Source organism: Cariama cristata, unplaced genomic scaffold, assembly GCF_000690535.1.
Source record: "Cariama cristata isolate BGI_N322 unplaced genomic scaffold, ASM69053v1 scaffold739, whole genome shotgun sequence".
NCBI lineage: Eukaryota > Metazoa > Chordata > Aves > Cariamiformes > Cariamidae > Cariama > Cariama cristata.
In genome coordinates, this window is record NW_009636120.1 from 8,336 (window position 1) to 25,941 (window position 17,606).

General features: G+C 38.7%; 1 protein-coding gene across 1 annotated transcript in view; it reads right to left on the reverse strand.

The window, feature by feature from the left end:
• SLC2A9 (solute carrier family 2 (facilitated glucose transporter), member 9) overlaps positions 1–17,606 on the reverse strand; it is a gene marked incomplete at its 5' end in the record, with an annotated part of 93,540 nt that overhangs the window by 2,731 nt on the left and 73,203 nt on the right. The window contains one exon of the mRNA XM_009707783.1: positions 16,135–16,262. Coding sequence (XP_009706085.1) covers positions 16,135–16,262 — 128 coding nt within the window. The remainder of the gene's footprint in view (positions 1–16,134; positions 16,263–17,606) is intronic.

Genomic DNA, 17,606 nt, shown 5'->3' on the forward strand with positions numbered 1-17,606 from the left:
GCAGAGCCCTAATTCTTGGACAGGAACACTGCAGGGTGATCACAAAATGCCCTTTTCTCACCAGCTAGTCTTCAGTCATTGTATTTCCTTAAAGTTGGTTATTATTTTACACACACAGGGAAGACAAACACTCATATTCATAAGCCTTTTGTAACTCATTCAGAGTTAAACTCATATCACCCAAACTTGCATTTAGCACAAGAGAATGTCACGTGTGAATTAAATTACTCATTATAAGCATGAAACCTTCTCCCTCCAATGCACACTGATAAAGGATGTAGGACAGAAGTACAGGATAAAGCAGAAGGAAATTGTTAAATCCTGAGTCCTAACTCAACAGAAACCCTTAGTGGGACATGAGTGGGTTACAGCTCAGCCTCGAAGTTTAATTATTTTTTATCTGTTTCTGATGTATTCTGCATTGCCTGGTGCTGGAGGAAAGATTTGAGGGGTGGAAAAATTAATGGATTGGCCACAGTGTATCTGATGTGCCCATCAAGGGATCCAGAAGGTTGGATAATGTGCTGGGAAACGGGCAAATGCTGAGTTATTGAATGATGGCTACTTCAGAAAAGGTACTGATAGACAGATCGGACAGGAAAGTGGATGTGTCTTTGTTCCATGAAATTACTATGCTTTCTTTTATTTATATTATGACCATGAAGCCTGTATCTCTCATTTACTTTTTGACATCCATAATCTCCAAATCCATGTTCTCTTTGTTGTTTTACTCCTTCCAACTTGCTAGAGACAAGACATCTATAGAGACTGTGCACCTAACATTCTAGAACTAAAACCTCAGAGTTTTGCTTATCTTGGGCTGGGATGGGAGTAAAAAACTGAGGAAGAACTTCAATTAAAGTATTCGATGGCAAAGCACAGATACTCCAGAACTCTGTGTATCTGGCCCAATGGACATGGTCTCAAGATCCTTTACTGACATGTGCATTCTCAACTACATAAGAATAATGACAACATATATGATAAAATTTGAAAAGGTAAACATTTTTCTGTACTTTGTGACATTATTTCACTAACTACATGGGGCAGAAGCCTCAGTTTTCAAAAACCAAATACTTGCATTCACCTGAAGAGTAGTTTGACTCTTAATAAAAAATAACATATCTAAACAGCTGGAGAGGAGGGTTAAAAGAGAAAGGGAAGGCCGGGGGTAGAAGCAAAAGCAAGCCAATTCTGAATGGAAATTCTAACTAAATACAGAATAAATTCAAGGAAAGTATGCAGTTTCTGTTATTTCGCAGCTTTCCCATGTAAGGATGTGTTACTTCCTTACACTCAGCTTTCAGCAGCAGCAGCATCAACTCTGGCCATGCAGGAGGCACCGAGCCAGCCCCATCCATACCCCACCACCACAACTCTCTTCAGACTGCCTGCACGTACTGCTCAGGTTCAGAACAAGCTGACACCTTCACAAAGGTGCTTCTCCTCTTCTGACACCAGACAGGCTTGCCAGAGCTAGGAACACATTTCTTTAGCAATACTTGAAGTCAGGCTTTTACATATAAGGTTAGAAACCAAAAGGTTAGAAGGAAGACAGAACAAAGCACTGCAATACCCCATGCTTCATAGCTGTTTTCCCCTAACATTTCTTCAGTACGCCCTCCTGCATGAACATCCAAGGTTCAAAGTTGCCCAAAGTTTCAGGTGGTTTCCTAAATAACAACAGGCTCTGTCTCTTGATAGGCTTATAGATATTTGTTCAGAGCCAAGGTCAGATACACAGATGAAGGTCCTTGAAAGGCCAGGCTTTCTGTGGGTTACGGAAGGTCACCGGCCCTCCCAAGTGCTCAGGGGAGGGCAAGAGAACAGCAGACACACTTACTGATGCAATCTCCTGAGGAAAGTACCCTGGATACGTATATCCTATTCCTCGTTAGTCAGCAGGCTAATAAAACCTCTCCAAAGCAGGATTTACATTGGCTTTTTCAAGGCTGGTAAGGGCTATTGCTACACGGGATATTTAAAAGTTAAGCATAAACTTTTAAATGCATCACCTTCTATTTTCATACTAGCTTTCTACGGAGGCTATTTAAAACACAGCATTTCTGAAAATGTCCTGCCAGCTGAATCCTGAATTACTGATTTTTATCTTCTCTTTTCTGCAGCTGATCAAGTCTCTTTATTTGTCAAAAAAAGGAAAACCAGGAAACGATTCACCTAAGACATGCATGCAATTACCACAAAAAAGAATCAAAGTCGAAGAACTCAGGCAATTCCCCCAAATTAGATCCCAGACATGGCAAGCAATCAAACCTGACTTTGATGATGAGATGTAGCTGCATAAGTGAGGTGTATGAATAAGTAGGTGCAGCCCAGCCACATTTTCTTAAGCGAAGATGTTAACAAACATATTCCCAGCTTGTGTAGGGCTGCTATACACATTAGGCAGAATGTAGAGGCATTTCCTCCACCTCCCTTTAAATAAACCAGTAAAGAATACTTAATTTTTACCATTATGAACAGACTTGAAGTTCCCAGAATGAATGAACAAAAAAGCTGATTTTTTAAGCTAAAAAGCAAACTGAAACAAATAAAAAAACTGGCATTTAAATGATCAGATTTCTGGTTTTGATTTAAAAAAAATTAACAATTTCCAATTTCTAAAGTCTTCTAGCTGAAAACAGTCTTCCTGCTAACAGCTTACATGCTCTGCAAAAATACAAAAGTAGTTGAGTAGAACATCATCATGTGCTATTTAATGATGGCTGCTTATTGACTTAACTCATTCTGTAGCAAAGGTTAAATTCTAAGCAGGACTGTGATAGTGAAAACAGGAAAATATATATTCTAGGGCAGATACAGCAAAATAAATGAGCAAATAAACAAATTCTGAATCAGATTTAGCAAGCTTAACAAATTAATATTTTTAAACCAAAACTTTTCTCTCTCCCCAGCAAATGCCAAACTGTGATTCCAAATTCTCAACTTGCAATGTCACAGCCCCTTTGCACCAGCAATGGGTGCTTGCATTTGGAAGTTGCCCTGAAGATTAGAATCATGAGATGGGGGTCAAACTGGATTTTGAAGTCATGAGGTCAAATAATAATGGTTAGGTGTTGTCACCGTTTAAGGCTGTCTTACTAAAATGATCAGCAGCAAAACAGTTATTCATGTAGACATCTGACTTTTACTTACTTTGTTTCAAATTAATACAACCCACTGAAACAAATGGATGACAGAGTTTGCGTCCTTTACCCCTTGTCCTCCTTCAGTTTCAGACATAATTTAAGGTTCTGCTGAAAGTGCAGGACAACGAAGAAGGACAGAGCACTAAAAATATAATATATGAAACATATTTCCTAAGTCAAAAATAGAGACGTTTTCAGACATGAACTCCAATTTCAACCCCAACCCTCTTACATTTTCTACCTCCTCATAAAAAAGTTAACAGATCCTTGTATTTTATACTTGAAGTGGATTGCTTCTAATCAAGAGCATTTTTTCTCACATCTAACCTTCTGATAGTCTACATTTCATTTTCTCGTCTTTGAGAGGAACTTTAGCCATTTCCCTTAATACAGGTGCACTGTAGTTACTTTAAACATCAGATGTATTTGCAAAAGCTTAAAATAGCTTGGCTGAGGGAATCCAGGCTTCTGTGCACACCTTTGTTATTAAAATTCTTGTACTGCAGAATAGAAAAAGTCAAGGGGTATTATTACACAGTAAGGAAATAATAAGGAAAACTAAAAGACAATCTTGCTGGGTAAACGAATCTTGATGCACAAGAAAATATATGCACACATAGCTCTTTGCATCATACTAGTAAGCAATCTGAACTAAGGTTATGTTGCAGTTTAACCCCAGTCGGCAACTCAGCCCCACACAGCCACTCACTCCCCCCAGTGGGATGGGGGACAGAATCAGAAGAGTAAAATTGAGAAAACTTGTGGGTTGAGATAAAGACAGTTTAACAGGTAAACGCAAAAGCCGCACATGCAAGCAAAGCAAAACAAGGAATTCATTCACCACTTCCCATCGGCAGGCAGGTGTTCAGCCATCTCCAGGAAAGCAGGGCTCCATCATGTGTAATGGTTACTTGGGAAGACAAACGGCATCACTCTGAACAGCCCCTCTTCCTTCTTCTTTCCCCAGCTTTATATGCTGAGCATGATGTCGTATGGTATGGGATATCCCTTGGGTCAGTCGGGGTCAGCTGTCCCGGCTGTGTCCCCTCCGAACTCCTTGTGCACCCCCAGCCTCCTTGCTGGTTGGGTGGGGTGAGGAGCAGAAAAGGCCTTCACTCTGTGTAAGCACTGCTCAGCAACAACTAAAGCATCCCTAAATTATCAACACAGTTTCCAGCACAAATCCAAAACAGCCTCATCCTAGCTACCATGAAGAAAATTAACTCTATCCCAGCCAAAACCAGTACAGGCTACAAGCCTTGTAGCACCTGTATCCCATGTGATACTGAGCTCCATCTGGATCACAGATCCAAGTAGGTTATTTTTCAAGACACTTCAATTAGTCTAAAAATAAAAGAAAATCAAAGTTTACCCAATTTCTAGCTAGTGACAATTTGTACTTTACTTCTTTCAGGTGCCTTCTTCCCTAATGTAAGTAAAAAGTTTATATGAAGAAGACACATGAAAATTCAGAGAGTACTGTCGCTGAGTTCCTCACTTAAAAACCCAGCTAGTAAAAGCACTCACTATTTGGGGGACATGATGTCCACCTAGCTGTTTGTTCTCCTTTCCTGTCATCTCAGCATCTGCCTCTGCCTCTCAGCATCAGCATCTGGCAAACAAAGTGCCAACCCTGACCTCCTACGCCAGGGCACAAGAACTAGACCTCCACCCACCAGCCCAGAAACAGGGCACAATCTGACTATGATGGGCTGCAATGAGTTGCACATCTACGGCTATGTCCTCATTTTATTGCCCTTATGCAGAAAGGTTAAGCAAACATCAGCACTCAACGTCAAGGACTTCTTCATTGAAAAGGTGTTTCCCAGTCACAACTACAGAGGATATAGGCAGCTCTTCATAATAAATATTTTAAATTGATCTTTTGTCACACAGTCTCTACTATCTAATCTCCTTCATATCCTTCTTTGCTCATGCTCTTACACTGTTCATTGTTTTAATTTTTTGAGAACAAAGTTATTAATAGGATTTTTTAGTTATTTTAAAGGTTTTCCTAATGTTTGCTATGGCTCAGAATATGCTATCACCTTGTTGGCTGAACCCTTCTTTGAAGACACACACCATTATGGGAGGGACATTCATATTCATGGGGTGCAACAGGACAGCTCCAAAACTTTCCATCAACTTCTCAGATATTATTGAAGCCTGCCCCAAATCTAGTGACTTGTTCTTCAATCATAAAAAGCAAATAATTTTCCATTGTCAGTGAACTGGACAGGAACTACAGACATCATTTCTGTCAGTCACTTGGTTCCCCAGCCTGAAGAGCCAGACACCTATCTATAACTTAAGCCTTTTACCCAAGTCTTCACTAAGGTTTGGGTGTTCATCTCTGGAACCTGTAGCACAATATATGTATGTGCTTTATCAACATGCCCCGATTTCCAATTACAGGAAAACAATGCAAAAAAATATATGACGGAGGATAAATATAACTATTACAACTTTGCAAAATCAAGCTTCTTTTTTTATAACTGGACAAAACATTCAAACAGCACAGTGACATTTGAGATAAGTGTCAAATGAGATATTCTACACTACTGTTCTGACAAAGAGCTGCAAAATATCTTTCAGTTTATTACTATTATTGCCTCAGTCTTGCTGCAAAAATGCTGCAAGAGAATGATGCCTTTGTATCCCATTTTGGGATAACACGAGTTTCCACAAGTTTTACTTCCATGGCAGAAGTGTAAGAGGGGAAAAATCCCTACAGTCCTCAGGGTCTGTATGTAGGCTTCGCAAGATGAAAAAGAGGTCCCTCCCATTTCTAAATGAACCTCATTTAAGTACTTTCTTTTTCCTAAGAAATCGTAGCAGCAATTCAGTTCTTTGTAATTTTGATAGGGAGCTACATCATTTTCTGTTACAACCATGCAGAGAGATTTGAAGACCTCCATCAATCACTAGCCCAACACTTCTAATGATTTCAAAACTCTCTCTTTCCTTGCTGTAATACTAATTTACCATGTAGTCTTTAATTGCCTCATAACAATCTAATGGAATAAACTGAAATATTAAATAGGAACGCATTAGCATGTAATGAAATTAACATGTCACGAAATTAATTGCTAATTATTAATGCTTAGTAATTCTTTGCATGTACAAAATGCATTGCAAAAAATAAACAGCACCTTTTTCCAGATAACACAGAATTTAAGGTCCTGCTACACCATTGGATTACAGAAGTCTGTCCATGCAAACTTACTGAAGAGTAACAGTTTAGCACAAGTCTATTCTATTGCACCAGAGGTTTTCAAGCCTTTTAGATTATGCTTTTCTGCTGCTGTAGTTTGTTGTCCCCTCTGCCTGCTTCAGCTCATTGCATCTATTTCCACATAGACATACACTCTAATTTCTGATTTACCAAGTGTCCCTGTTTTCCACACTCCAGCACCTCCTCAGCATCTCAATTTCTACCAGCTACCACTCACTCTTTAAAACTACAAGCTCCAGTACAGTCAGGCAAGGTCACAGGTTTTGTTTCCAGCAACATAAAATAAAACAGAAAATCCAAGGAGGTGATGCCAAACAATATCCACAAGTAACAATTTTGAGTCTGACTAAGTTAATAAGGATGGGCCTGTATCCATTTGTGTATGTACACACTTAAAGTTTTGAGTTTTGTTCATATGAGTGCTTTGGAAATAGTTTCTGTTTATACATGTGCCTGTGAGAAAGCAGGAGGCTTATGGACAAGCAAGCATACTTGTTTTATATGTTATTTAGCCATTTATTATTCTGTTTTAAGAAGTTCTTCATTAAACCAAGGACTGGAATAAATATCCTGTAGGATGACTAACTCCTTATGGTTTGTGAGCAACTTACAGAAACTCCACTGTCTGAAATACATTTACATGAACTCTTCAGCCAACAATTAAAATCTACCAGAACCCCCAGTCTGTTCTGTTCAATAGAAGATTAAACAAACAAAAATTTGCAAGAGATAAAGTATCTGATGGCTGAAGGATTAAGTTAGTTAAAACAGAAATAGATGCAATTTTGATTTCATCAATACCTTATTGAGAAGTATGAAATCCTCTGGAAGCTTTCAGTGGTAACTCAGTACTGTACAGGTGAGACACATTTTAGTGGAATTAGGATATACTAATGCAGAAGTAAGTGATATTTGACAGCTTATACCTTAAACCAGACAAGAATATATAGCTTCCTTTGGTCATATTCGGTTTTGTTTGGTTGGTTTTTGTAATGAGTCACTACCGCCAAAGGGAAAATGATCTGTTTCCTCTCATTATCCATAAAAGAAGGAATATATGAAACAGTAATAAGCTTACAGAAGGATGACTAATATAACCTTGAAGGCCTTCAGGTTAGAGATTCCTCAAATTTCCTTGGATGCTTGATTCTTGCCCAAATTATTCTGAAATTGCAAAGGTTTTCTCTGATGTGTCAGTGAAGTTTAACACTTTCTGATCCTTTTGAACTGAAGAAAATAAGTGATCTTTTCTGCCTCCTGCCTCCTGCATTGTTCACAGTTAGCCTTTCCTTTCTCAAAACTTTTCTCCAGATAGAATATTTTTAGGTTTGATTTCTTTCACTCCAAGTTCATTGCAATTTTTGCTGTTTCTTCCTCTTATTTTTTTCTGCATTTTTCAAAATTATTTAGCCCAAAGCATCATTACAGTATTCCTACTATGCCACCACCATTTCCAAGGAGAGGAGTAATTGCAGTTGTCTTCTACTTTTTTTTGGAGTTTGGATTTTCCTGCCACCACAAACTGCAGCAGCCCTTCCTGCAGTGACACTGATGTATCACAGCAATGAAAAAAAAACAACTGAAAGGAGCTTAAAGGAGCCACATGCTGTGTGTACACTTAATGAGAGACACTTCCTGCTCTGAAGGCTTCAAAATGTCAATAAACCCATAGAAAACCAGGAACACAGATGCCAGCCAGTCCATTCCCATTATTAAGGCAGCCTCAGTTCTTGACAAACATCTGTCTACCTGTCTTTTATAGATCTCCAGTAATGGACAAGCTACCATTTCTCCACACATCATTACACAGTTACACTATTCTCATGATTAAAAGGTTTCCTAATATCCTTCCTGATGTAGTTATCTGAAAATATAACATGCATTCTCTCTGCTTCATCACCCTTCTTGCTCGTGAAATCAGTGAACAGAAACAGGCCTGGACCCAAGATAAATAGAGAATGGGGAAGCAACTCCAAGTGGGTTTGGCATGCCTGGAAACTTTCTAAACTAAGCTGGGTATCAAAGCACCTCCCTGCTAGAGCTGTAAGCTGACCTAACTCTGCAATGCTCAGTTACTGCAGAGGACCTGTGCTGGACCTCACTAAATGCAAACTTCACATTCACTGTAGCAATCCATAAAAGAATCAATTAATTCCAATGGATTTTGATAAAAAGGTTTTATTATGCTTCATGAGGGTTGCAGAAGCCTGGAAAGCAAGGCTCTGCTTATATCTGACAGGCAGCAAGAGCCACCTGGGATGGGGACATGTGCAGCTCAGGAGCTGGAGTCTCTGACTGCTATCACTATTCAGCTCTGAACAAACAGGCAGGCTGCTGGACATAGTGCACACAGCAATCAAATAGCATCCTCTTTTTAAAAATATATACTACAGTCTCTTAAGTGCTTTATTCTTTCTGTATAACCACAACTAAAAGGAGTATCCCACCACCACTGCCATCACCTGACTTCTTGAATGTGTGGTCTCATCCACCATTGAGTATTCTGTGCTTGGTCTTGCAGATTAAGGCATGATACCAGCATCTGGCAGCTCTGCCCTTGATTACATTCAGAAGATTCCTAAGGACATACTACTGGACCAGTAAATACTACCACCTGTGAAGCTGGGTCCATGTGCCCTGTTGAAAGTGAAACACCCTGTTTCCAGAGGAGCAGGGATGCAAATCCAAGTTTCTCACATTTCAAGACTCTGTTCTCAGAAGAGTTTTAGGTGCAAATGCAGCCACAGTCTGGTTTGGGGTGTGGATAAGCAGGGAGAGGGAAAGCATCATTGCTGGAGATTGTATAGCACTAATATAAAAAAAGGAACTACAGGCACTAATATTATTCCTAATGTATCCATATTTAGTAATCAAGCAGCTCCGTGCAGGAAAATAGCTTTGCATATTTTCCAGACTAACACCCTTCCCACTGACAGTGATGAAGATGCTCTTAACTGACTTTGACCTTAAAGAATACTTGTACTCATGTCTACTATAAAAACATTCACGCTTTCATAGTGTGGAGTCACTTTCCAGGAAAGAAAGTTAAGATTTGATATCTGACAGGCTCTAGATGTTGTAACAACAGCCAGCAAACTTAAACCACATAATCTATTATCTTGGGAAAAACAGAAGCCAGACAACCACTGCTATAATTAGTCTAATTTTAAAAGGTCTGCAAGTGCAAGCCTAGATTAAAACCGCACGTTGCTAGGAAGAAAGCACACAGAACACAAAGAAGAGACCTTCAAAATTCTCCTTTATGCTGCCTACAAACAGGTACACTTTTGCTCCTCGCATAAAAAGCTCGCTTCTTTTTTTAAATCTCTTTGTGAATTCTAGTCAAAGACTAATTGATGTCATGTGTTAAGCTTCTTAGCAACCTGGAGGGTTTATAAAATACCTACAATGTAATTATTGAAAAGAATGCTTCAGTCTAACCATGCAGATGAACATGTTACACCTATTAAAATACCTGGAATTACCCACTAAAACTTACACTCTTACCAAAAAAACAACAAAAATTGAAAAATATGTAAGTTGTTCTTCTTCCTAGAAGTTCCATTGGCTAAAACAAATTATGGGGCTAGGTACTAATTATTCTGACATTACTACCCATTCTACTCAGTGGATTTAACCTGAAAATCTGACATATTCAGGTTTGTTATCCTGAGCTGTGATTTAGTTATATATCACCATTAATGACATTAGAACAGAGATAGAACAGAGGCATTTAAAGAGGGAACCCCCAGTGATGAGGAAGATCTCCAGGTAAAGTACGTCTTGGTGAAGGTAGGCTTTCTGCTCCCCTAGCTGAGGAGAGTGCTTGTTTTACCCCCATCATGAAAAGATCTTCACAATGGCTTACTCCTACAGGAAAATAACAGTAGCATCATTGACACTCGTGTTTGCATCAAAACAGTATTAGTATTTTTCTCAAGAAAAAAACTATAGAAACTGGTTGCCTCACATTGATTTCTGCAGACCATTAATATCACTGATCAGCAAAGCATAAGGTGAGAAACGTCCCACCTATGCCTGCAGATGTCTGTATTGGCAGAACCGTTTGGCTGCTGCTTGGTTATATTGCAACATGGAAGAGCTTGAAGGCAAACTTCCCTACTTCACTATTAGAAATATTTTGCACTCTAACTCATATGTGCACAAAGTTCACAAAATGCACATGATACAGGAACTTAAAATGGTCCTATTCTAATTTTGTTTTTCTTCTAAAGATGAAATCTATATCTAACTCTCTTTTCTCTCAAGATGAACAGATACCCTTTGTCTCATAGAATCTTCCTGATTTTCTAAATATAGTTTCACAGAGGAAGGGTAGAACACATGCACCTGTTAACATCCAGAAAGCATCCATTTAACTAAGAGGGGATGAAACATTTGTCATAATCTACCCTATAAAATACATTGATGAGCAGCAGGAAGTATCAATGTCCTTTCCAGAATTTTTAGTGAGTCTTATTTCATCTCAAAATTGATAGTGAATAATATTCAATTTTTAAAACTGAGATTAAAACTATCCTCAGAAATGGCCAAACTCTGACTGCATTTTAGCTACCCTCAGTTTTGACTCCTGAATCCTCTGAATTTAAAAGTTAACTAACATAGAAGTACCGAATCTTGGTGGTTTTTAACACACAACTGTACATGGTCCTATGAAACTTGGTCTGATCTCACAGCTGACCCTCTCTGAGGAAGAGGTTCGACCAGAGACTCCCTGGAGTTCCTTCCAGTTGGGAAGATTCTAGAATTCCATCCACAATTGCCCAACACTTTCACTCCAAAAACTTTGTTGGTTTGTTATGTCTGCTCATTTGAGACACGAAATATTATTCCCATTCCCAAGGGATGATATGAATAAATGATGGATGACTATAGAAGCTCATTCTCAATATGCTTTGCACACACAAAAAAATGAAGCTAAATAGTCACAGGTTTGCATACTGAGCATAAGCTCTTTTCAAGTATTAGCAAATACTTGGAGTCTGTTTTATGACACACAATTTGCTCCAGGTGTTACAGCTAGCTTAGAATTTACTCAGAAAGAAAGCACAAAGAGAATCTGTGTCTTACATTCTCAGAAGCTAAACCATTAGGAAACAGAAGTTACACTAGTAACATATGGAGAAGACAACTAATCCTCTGAGTTTGCCATGCCACATTCATACGTTGAGATATTCTGTTGATATCATAAAGCAACCAAAAGCCCATTGCAACCAACACATACTATTTTAAAATGACCAAGTGAATTTTATCAGTAGGGACAACATCTAGCACTTTTTCTCAAGAAGAAAGACAAAAAATTGTCTACGATGGAATTTCAAAACACATTCATGCTCTCACTGCAAGCTCAACTGTGACACAACTTATGTGCCACCTGGGGATTATGTGCTTGGGTGATCTGTACACAAGGTGTCCGTGATGGAGATGCTTATTTTAGATCTCAAGAAACTGCATTATTTGAAGGTCTCAGGAGAATTGCTAGCCTTTAGCATTTCCTTTTCATTTTCTAAAAAATTTAATATATTATAGAGTCATATTTTCAAAGACTGATTTGTTATGAACACATCAAAAAAGAACAGTTGTGCTTTTATATGCCTTCTGAGCAAGAAAGTGCTTTAAAACATTTTTCAGAGGATATTAGTCACAAAAGGGATAATGGATGATTTGTAACACTGTGCTTCAAAACTGCACTATAGGGCTGAAGCAAGAATCAGCATTATTTATCATGATTGTGAGACAAGCCCTGCTGCTGTCCTGAATTATCTATACCAACTGAATCATCACAAAGAGCAAATAAGGGAGAAAGATTTGATGTTTGAGGGAGTTTGGCTGAGTTGAGTCTTCACCCAGCCAGCTATTAAATGCTTTCTGTAAGTTGCTGACCCCAGAGCATTTCTGCTGAAATTTCAGCAACACAGCAAGTGTTGAGCACTTCAGTCCTCTGCCCTCTCCTCTGACCTGCATATCTCATGTTTTTGCATGGCACTCGCATGTCAGAAGACCATAGCAGTCCATAAGTAACCATGTTTTGCAAGTGCCATGGACTTCTGGAGAGGGCAGAGGACTGAAGTGCTTACTCAATTACTCCAAATACTCATGAATGGGTATTTTGCAGGAATGAAAATTTTGAGATTTGGCACTCAAACAGCAGAGCATTATGACCCAGTTCTAGCACCTGTAAAATGAAATGCTTTGAAAGGAGGGGTCACCATGTCTTTATGAACTGTTTCAGGCATCTCTAGTCTACTGGCTTATCAAAGGTGTCTTTGTCTCTTAACATCTCCTTGTTCTGAAAAGCCTCATGCCTTCATTCTCAAGTGATGGCAATGGGAAAGTGGTAACTGTTGAGCATCACCCAAGGTGACATGTTTGACATTTCACAAGGTCAAGCTCTACCTTAAACACAAGTCTGAAATGTCTTCAGACCTAAACTCAGATCTTTTATAATTTCTCTGTATGTTTCCAAGATTACATGCAATAATGCTTCTTCAATTATTCTATTTTGCACTAAAAAAAGATTTTAAAAAATGCACATTTTTTGACACCTACTATCAGACACCTCCTAGTAATCACATGATATCAAATGTACTTGTGAATTCAATATAGCATTGGTTGTCATTTTAACCTCAGTTCTGAACCTTCGCACAAACAAATTTCTCAAATAGGCAGTGATGAGGGCTGGAACAGTAGACACATTTAAATTTGTTTTCAATGTGTCAAAAATTGATTTGTATACTAGCTTTTCAATCTCATCCATACATTTTAATGTATGACTCAAGCCAGTGTTTAATTCCATTACATGTATCTACAGATGGTTGAGGGAAGAAAATCTAAGCATTCAAACTAGTTAATTGGTGACATTTGGAGAACTAACTACTGGTTGATTTTTTGAGTAACTCTAAAGTTAACATATTTGTTTCCCAGACGTTTGGGATAATTTTGTAGAAGCACACCAATGACCAAAAAAGTGGCTGCTGTTTGTCAAGCAATCAGGTTAGTATTTAAATACACAGAAGGCATTATGCAGCCAAGAAGAGGCTATTGCCTTTCTGTTAAAAACCAGGTGACTCACAAACTGAATTTTGAGAATAAGGTTCACTGAAATAGGAAAGAAGTGAAAGTTAGGGAATGAGAAGACGTTATAGTTTGATCTTGTGAAAAAGCTTTAAAAATCAAAGTCTGAGTAACACTGCTTTCATCTTTAGGTGCAAACTCTAAGCTTTTTCTCTTTATTAATTTTTAAAGAAGAGAAAACCAAAAGCCCTGCAAAGTGGAAATATAATTTACCTTCATTAAACCTAAATTAGTAATTTTGTAATCACACAATAGGAAATTTTTATGACACAAAATGATAAATTCCCCAAGGCTAGAGAAAACTTCATATGGCTGCATACTAAATTACTTTAAAAGCTTTAATATGAATATGAAAAGTTAGAGAATGTAGTTTGCCTTTTTATTTGAATTTACTGAGGGCCTTTTTAAACAGTCTCCACCAGGTGATCTGTCAGGTGGGATTAGCAGGACAAGAAGGGAAAGCCCTGAGTTGTTTGAATTCAAGTCCGATGGACAGCTAGAGTTCAGATAACTCCTCAGTTTTGTGGAGGATGCAGAAACCACAATTTTTGAGAAACGTGATTATTCCTTAAATGTCTCTGGATAATTAAAAAACATAGCAAATAAAAGTATTCTGATTATATGCCCTTAGATTTGAGACATTATTCCTCATCGCCTGCCCAGCTGCCATGGTGGCAGGCAGTGAGACTGCTAGTGCCTGGCCAGCCAGGGTGGAAGGCAATGTCTAATGCTGCTTAAACAGCCAGTCCTCATCTTCTTGGAGAAACAGCTATTAAACCATAAAGAAGCATCCACTTGCTGGACAAACTTGTGGCTGCCTCCTGGACCATACTGATGCTGATGACTAAGGTTAGGTTTTCAAAAACACAAGGGAATTGTCTAATTCTTTCTATCATTTGGTAGATGTTCTAATGACCTCAGTGGAAAAAGAATTATGTCTCCATCTGCTTTTGAAAATCTCACCTTAAATGTCTAAGCTGGCAAGTCCTTCACCATGAAACTGCTGAAAAACACTCATGGATTTCAAGAGCTTGTTTTAATGCTTACTAAGACTTATAGCTCTGAGCAGTCTAATTGAAGTTAATGTTAGTAGGAGTGCAGAGTTTGGAAGGATGACAGCCTTTATTCTCATGCTGAATTTTGAAGGTGATCCAAATAATCAAAACTACTACAGACTTCTTCCTTTTAAAAGAAATTTTAAATTAAATGTCAAACTTAGATCAAGGGTCAGACTTTATACAGCTTTCAAGTTCTCCCATAAACTATCTCATACAGATATTTTTAAACAGTACTACTTAATAAAAGCAGTTCTACTTGTCAAATGAAAACGAATATAAAAAGTCTTCCCGTATGATACAATTTTACAGTATCTGCAAATACTGTTATGCATGTGATATTGCAGTATCATATAATTTTCAGTTGCAAGAGGGCACAAACAGCTGTAACACCTCCTTGCCTGTTATTCAAATTTCTTACTCTGCGATGATTCGAAGAGTAATACAGAATCTTTCTCCTAGGTGTGAGGACCTGCACATAGCCTGGAGGGCTTGCCCCCCCCCGTATGCCCTTCGCATGCCTCCTAGTATTTCCCTCTGTGCATTTAAAAAAAAAACAATTAGGACTTCTTTATTTTGTCCTGTATTTGTGAGCTTCACTCTTAAACTGTTACCAGTGGAGCAGGATTGCTCTTTAAAGAGTTTGGACATGGTCAGTCAGGGGACGGATCAGCTCCTTCAGCTCCTGAGATAGAGAATCAGCTCCTGTGCGAGCTCCAGAGAGTGTAGATGGTCCTTGGGAGAAGTTCATGTTCAGGAAAAGGACCTCAGTGCGTTTTTCAATCAGAAGCTGCTTGAAGCCTCTTTGCCATACAATGACACATCAACAGTGATGAAGTGTTCTTAGGAATCAGAGGGGGAAAATGCTGTTCTATCTTGAACTTCGAATTTTATTTTAAATTTTTTTTTAAATTAAAATTGTATTTTTTTAGAAAATAAACTTGTCTTGTTAAAATACAAACACCAGTTGTCAGACAGCTCTTGATGAAACTGGCCTCTGTCCTCCATGCAACTAGTTCAGCCAAGAAAACAAAGCAATCCACTAAAAGTGAAGCTTATGGGAGCCTGGGGAAGCTGGGACAGAAACAAATGCATCCATGCAACAACTAGGCTGCAGCAAGAAGGAACCAGCTGAAGAAGATAAAAATCTGACAGATGAGACTGAAAAAAAGAGAGCCAAGAAGCCAGCCTTAGACGGAGGGAGAAGAAGGGAGCATCTATTCCCCAATGAGACTAATAAGGATTCTTAAAGCATTGGGTAAACCAGAAGATGGGCTGTCTAAAGGCTGAAGAAAAAGGCAGTGACAATCAGCATCAGTAACCATGAACTCCAGGCACAGCCATCAGACTGCGTTGCTAAGGCACTCTTGTGGGGAATTTGCCATATAGGGTTTTCCACGGTTACAATAATTTTTCTATTACAGGACAATTTTCTCCAAGACTTTCAAACAAGGAGACATGTGGGTAGCACAACTGAATTGTATCCTCCACGTCAATAAAAAGACCTGAAAAGATATTACCTGAAAAATGTTTTCAAACATCATATGTCACACTATAGCAACTATATCATAGTATATAAATTACCAAGGATGTTGAGTACCTGAATGAAAGGGAAGAGCAGTCCGACTGCGAAGTTGGAAAGCCAGTTGACTGTCCCAGCAATCATGAATGCGGCTGGCCTCTGCGACTGCTGGAAAAACTCTCCGGTGAGGACAAACGGAATACCACCTGAAACGGGGTCCAACAAGTCAGTGGTTTAGTAAACTTCCTCTGCCAACAGCTGTTTCACTCACAGAGATGAACATGCTCTGTGTTGCACACCTCAGTGACCAGCACTGCTCTATGGCTCTAAGCTCAGGTGTACGCAGTGGCTTCTGAGTCAGTAAAACGTGATTTGTCAAAGTCATACTTTAGAGAAGCGGCACTTCTCTCTTTCATGCCAGCACATCTCCTGGTTTACATCCTTTCAGTGATGGCAAGCAGGTAACAGAGCAGTGAATCCACACAACAGCTTCCAGAGTACCATGTGATGAGCTGTTTATTAAAAATGATTGTTTCTACTACAATGCTTGAAATTCTGAATATTCAGAAATACTCCAAAATACTTTTAGATCTTAACAGTCAGAAAGAGACTAAAAGATATCTAACAGCTCCAAAGATATTAAACAATATTTTAAAATAATTATTACCCACTTTATTTCAGCAACAAAAAAGGCAAAACTTTGCTTCTCTATGAGCATACTTTTCATTGATGCTTTTTTAATACATTCCCTTACTAGATATACTGCTGGCACTTCTTGCAAGGTCTATTTCTCCCATCAGCCAAGGACTCTGACCTCCGCAATAACAAGCTCAGTCGAATACCTCATTCGTCACTCATGTTTCCTTCCACTTAGTCAGTGGACTATTTTGTGCAGCACTAGCATATTGCTGGCCTGACAATAACCCCCGGGAAATGGCTGTCTAGTAGTTGAAAGTCGCAATTTATGATATTTGGCTTCCTTCATTCCAACAGGATATTTCAATAGAAATATTTCTATTTTTATACAATAAAACATGGATTGCATTTGCTGATTGGCTACATATCTCAGTTAATGTTGCACATCAGACTTGCATCTACTTGCAGAATTATTTCACCACAGTTTGGAGAACTGTAAACCTAGTAACATCAGTCAGGTCTTCAGTATTATGGTGCCACCAATTTCTACCTCTAGGTTCTCATGTGTGCCGGTATTATCTGCCTCACCACTTAGCTTTGTAGGTGAGATCCATGTACACACGTACTATGTAAGTCCTTCCTCTGTTTTAAGCATTTTAACAAGTTAGTGTGAACAATCAAAAACATGTTAATAGATGTACTTTCTTTCAAAAACCTCTATAACAATCCTGACTTCCAAAATATATATAAATTAGGATAAAAACACCACCAAAGACTTACCCATCCACCAGATCCTCTCCTTGCATGTCTTTGCTTGATCTATGTGCTTATCGTTTGTACTACACTTACTCTCAGACTGTTGTGAATACATCTCTAAGTGCTTTATAGTGATGCACTGTCACGCAGCCCCTTGT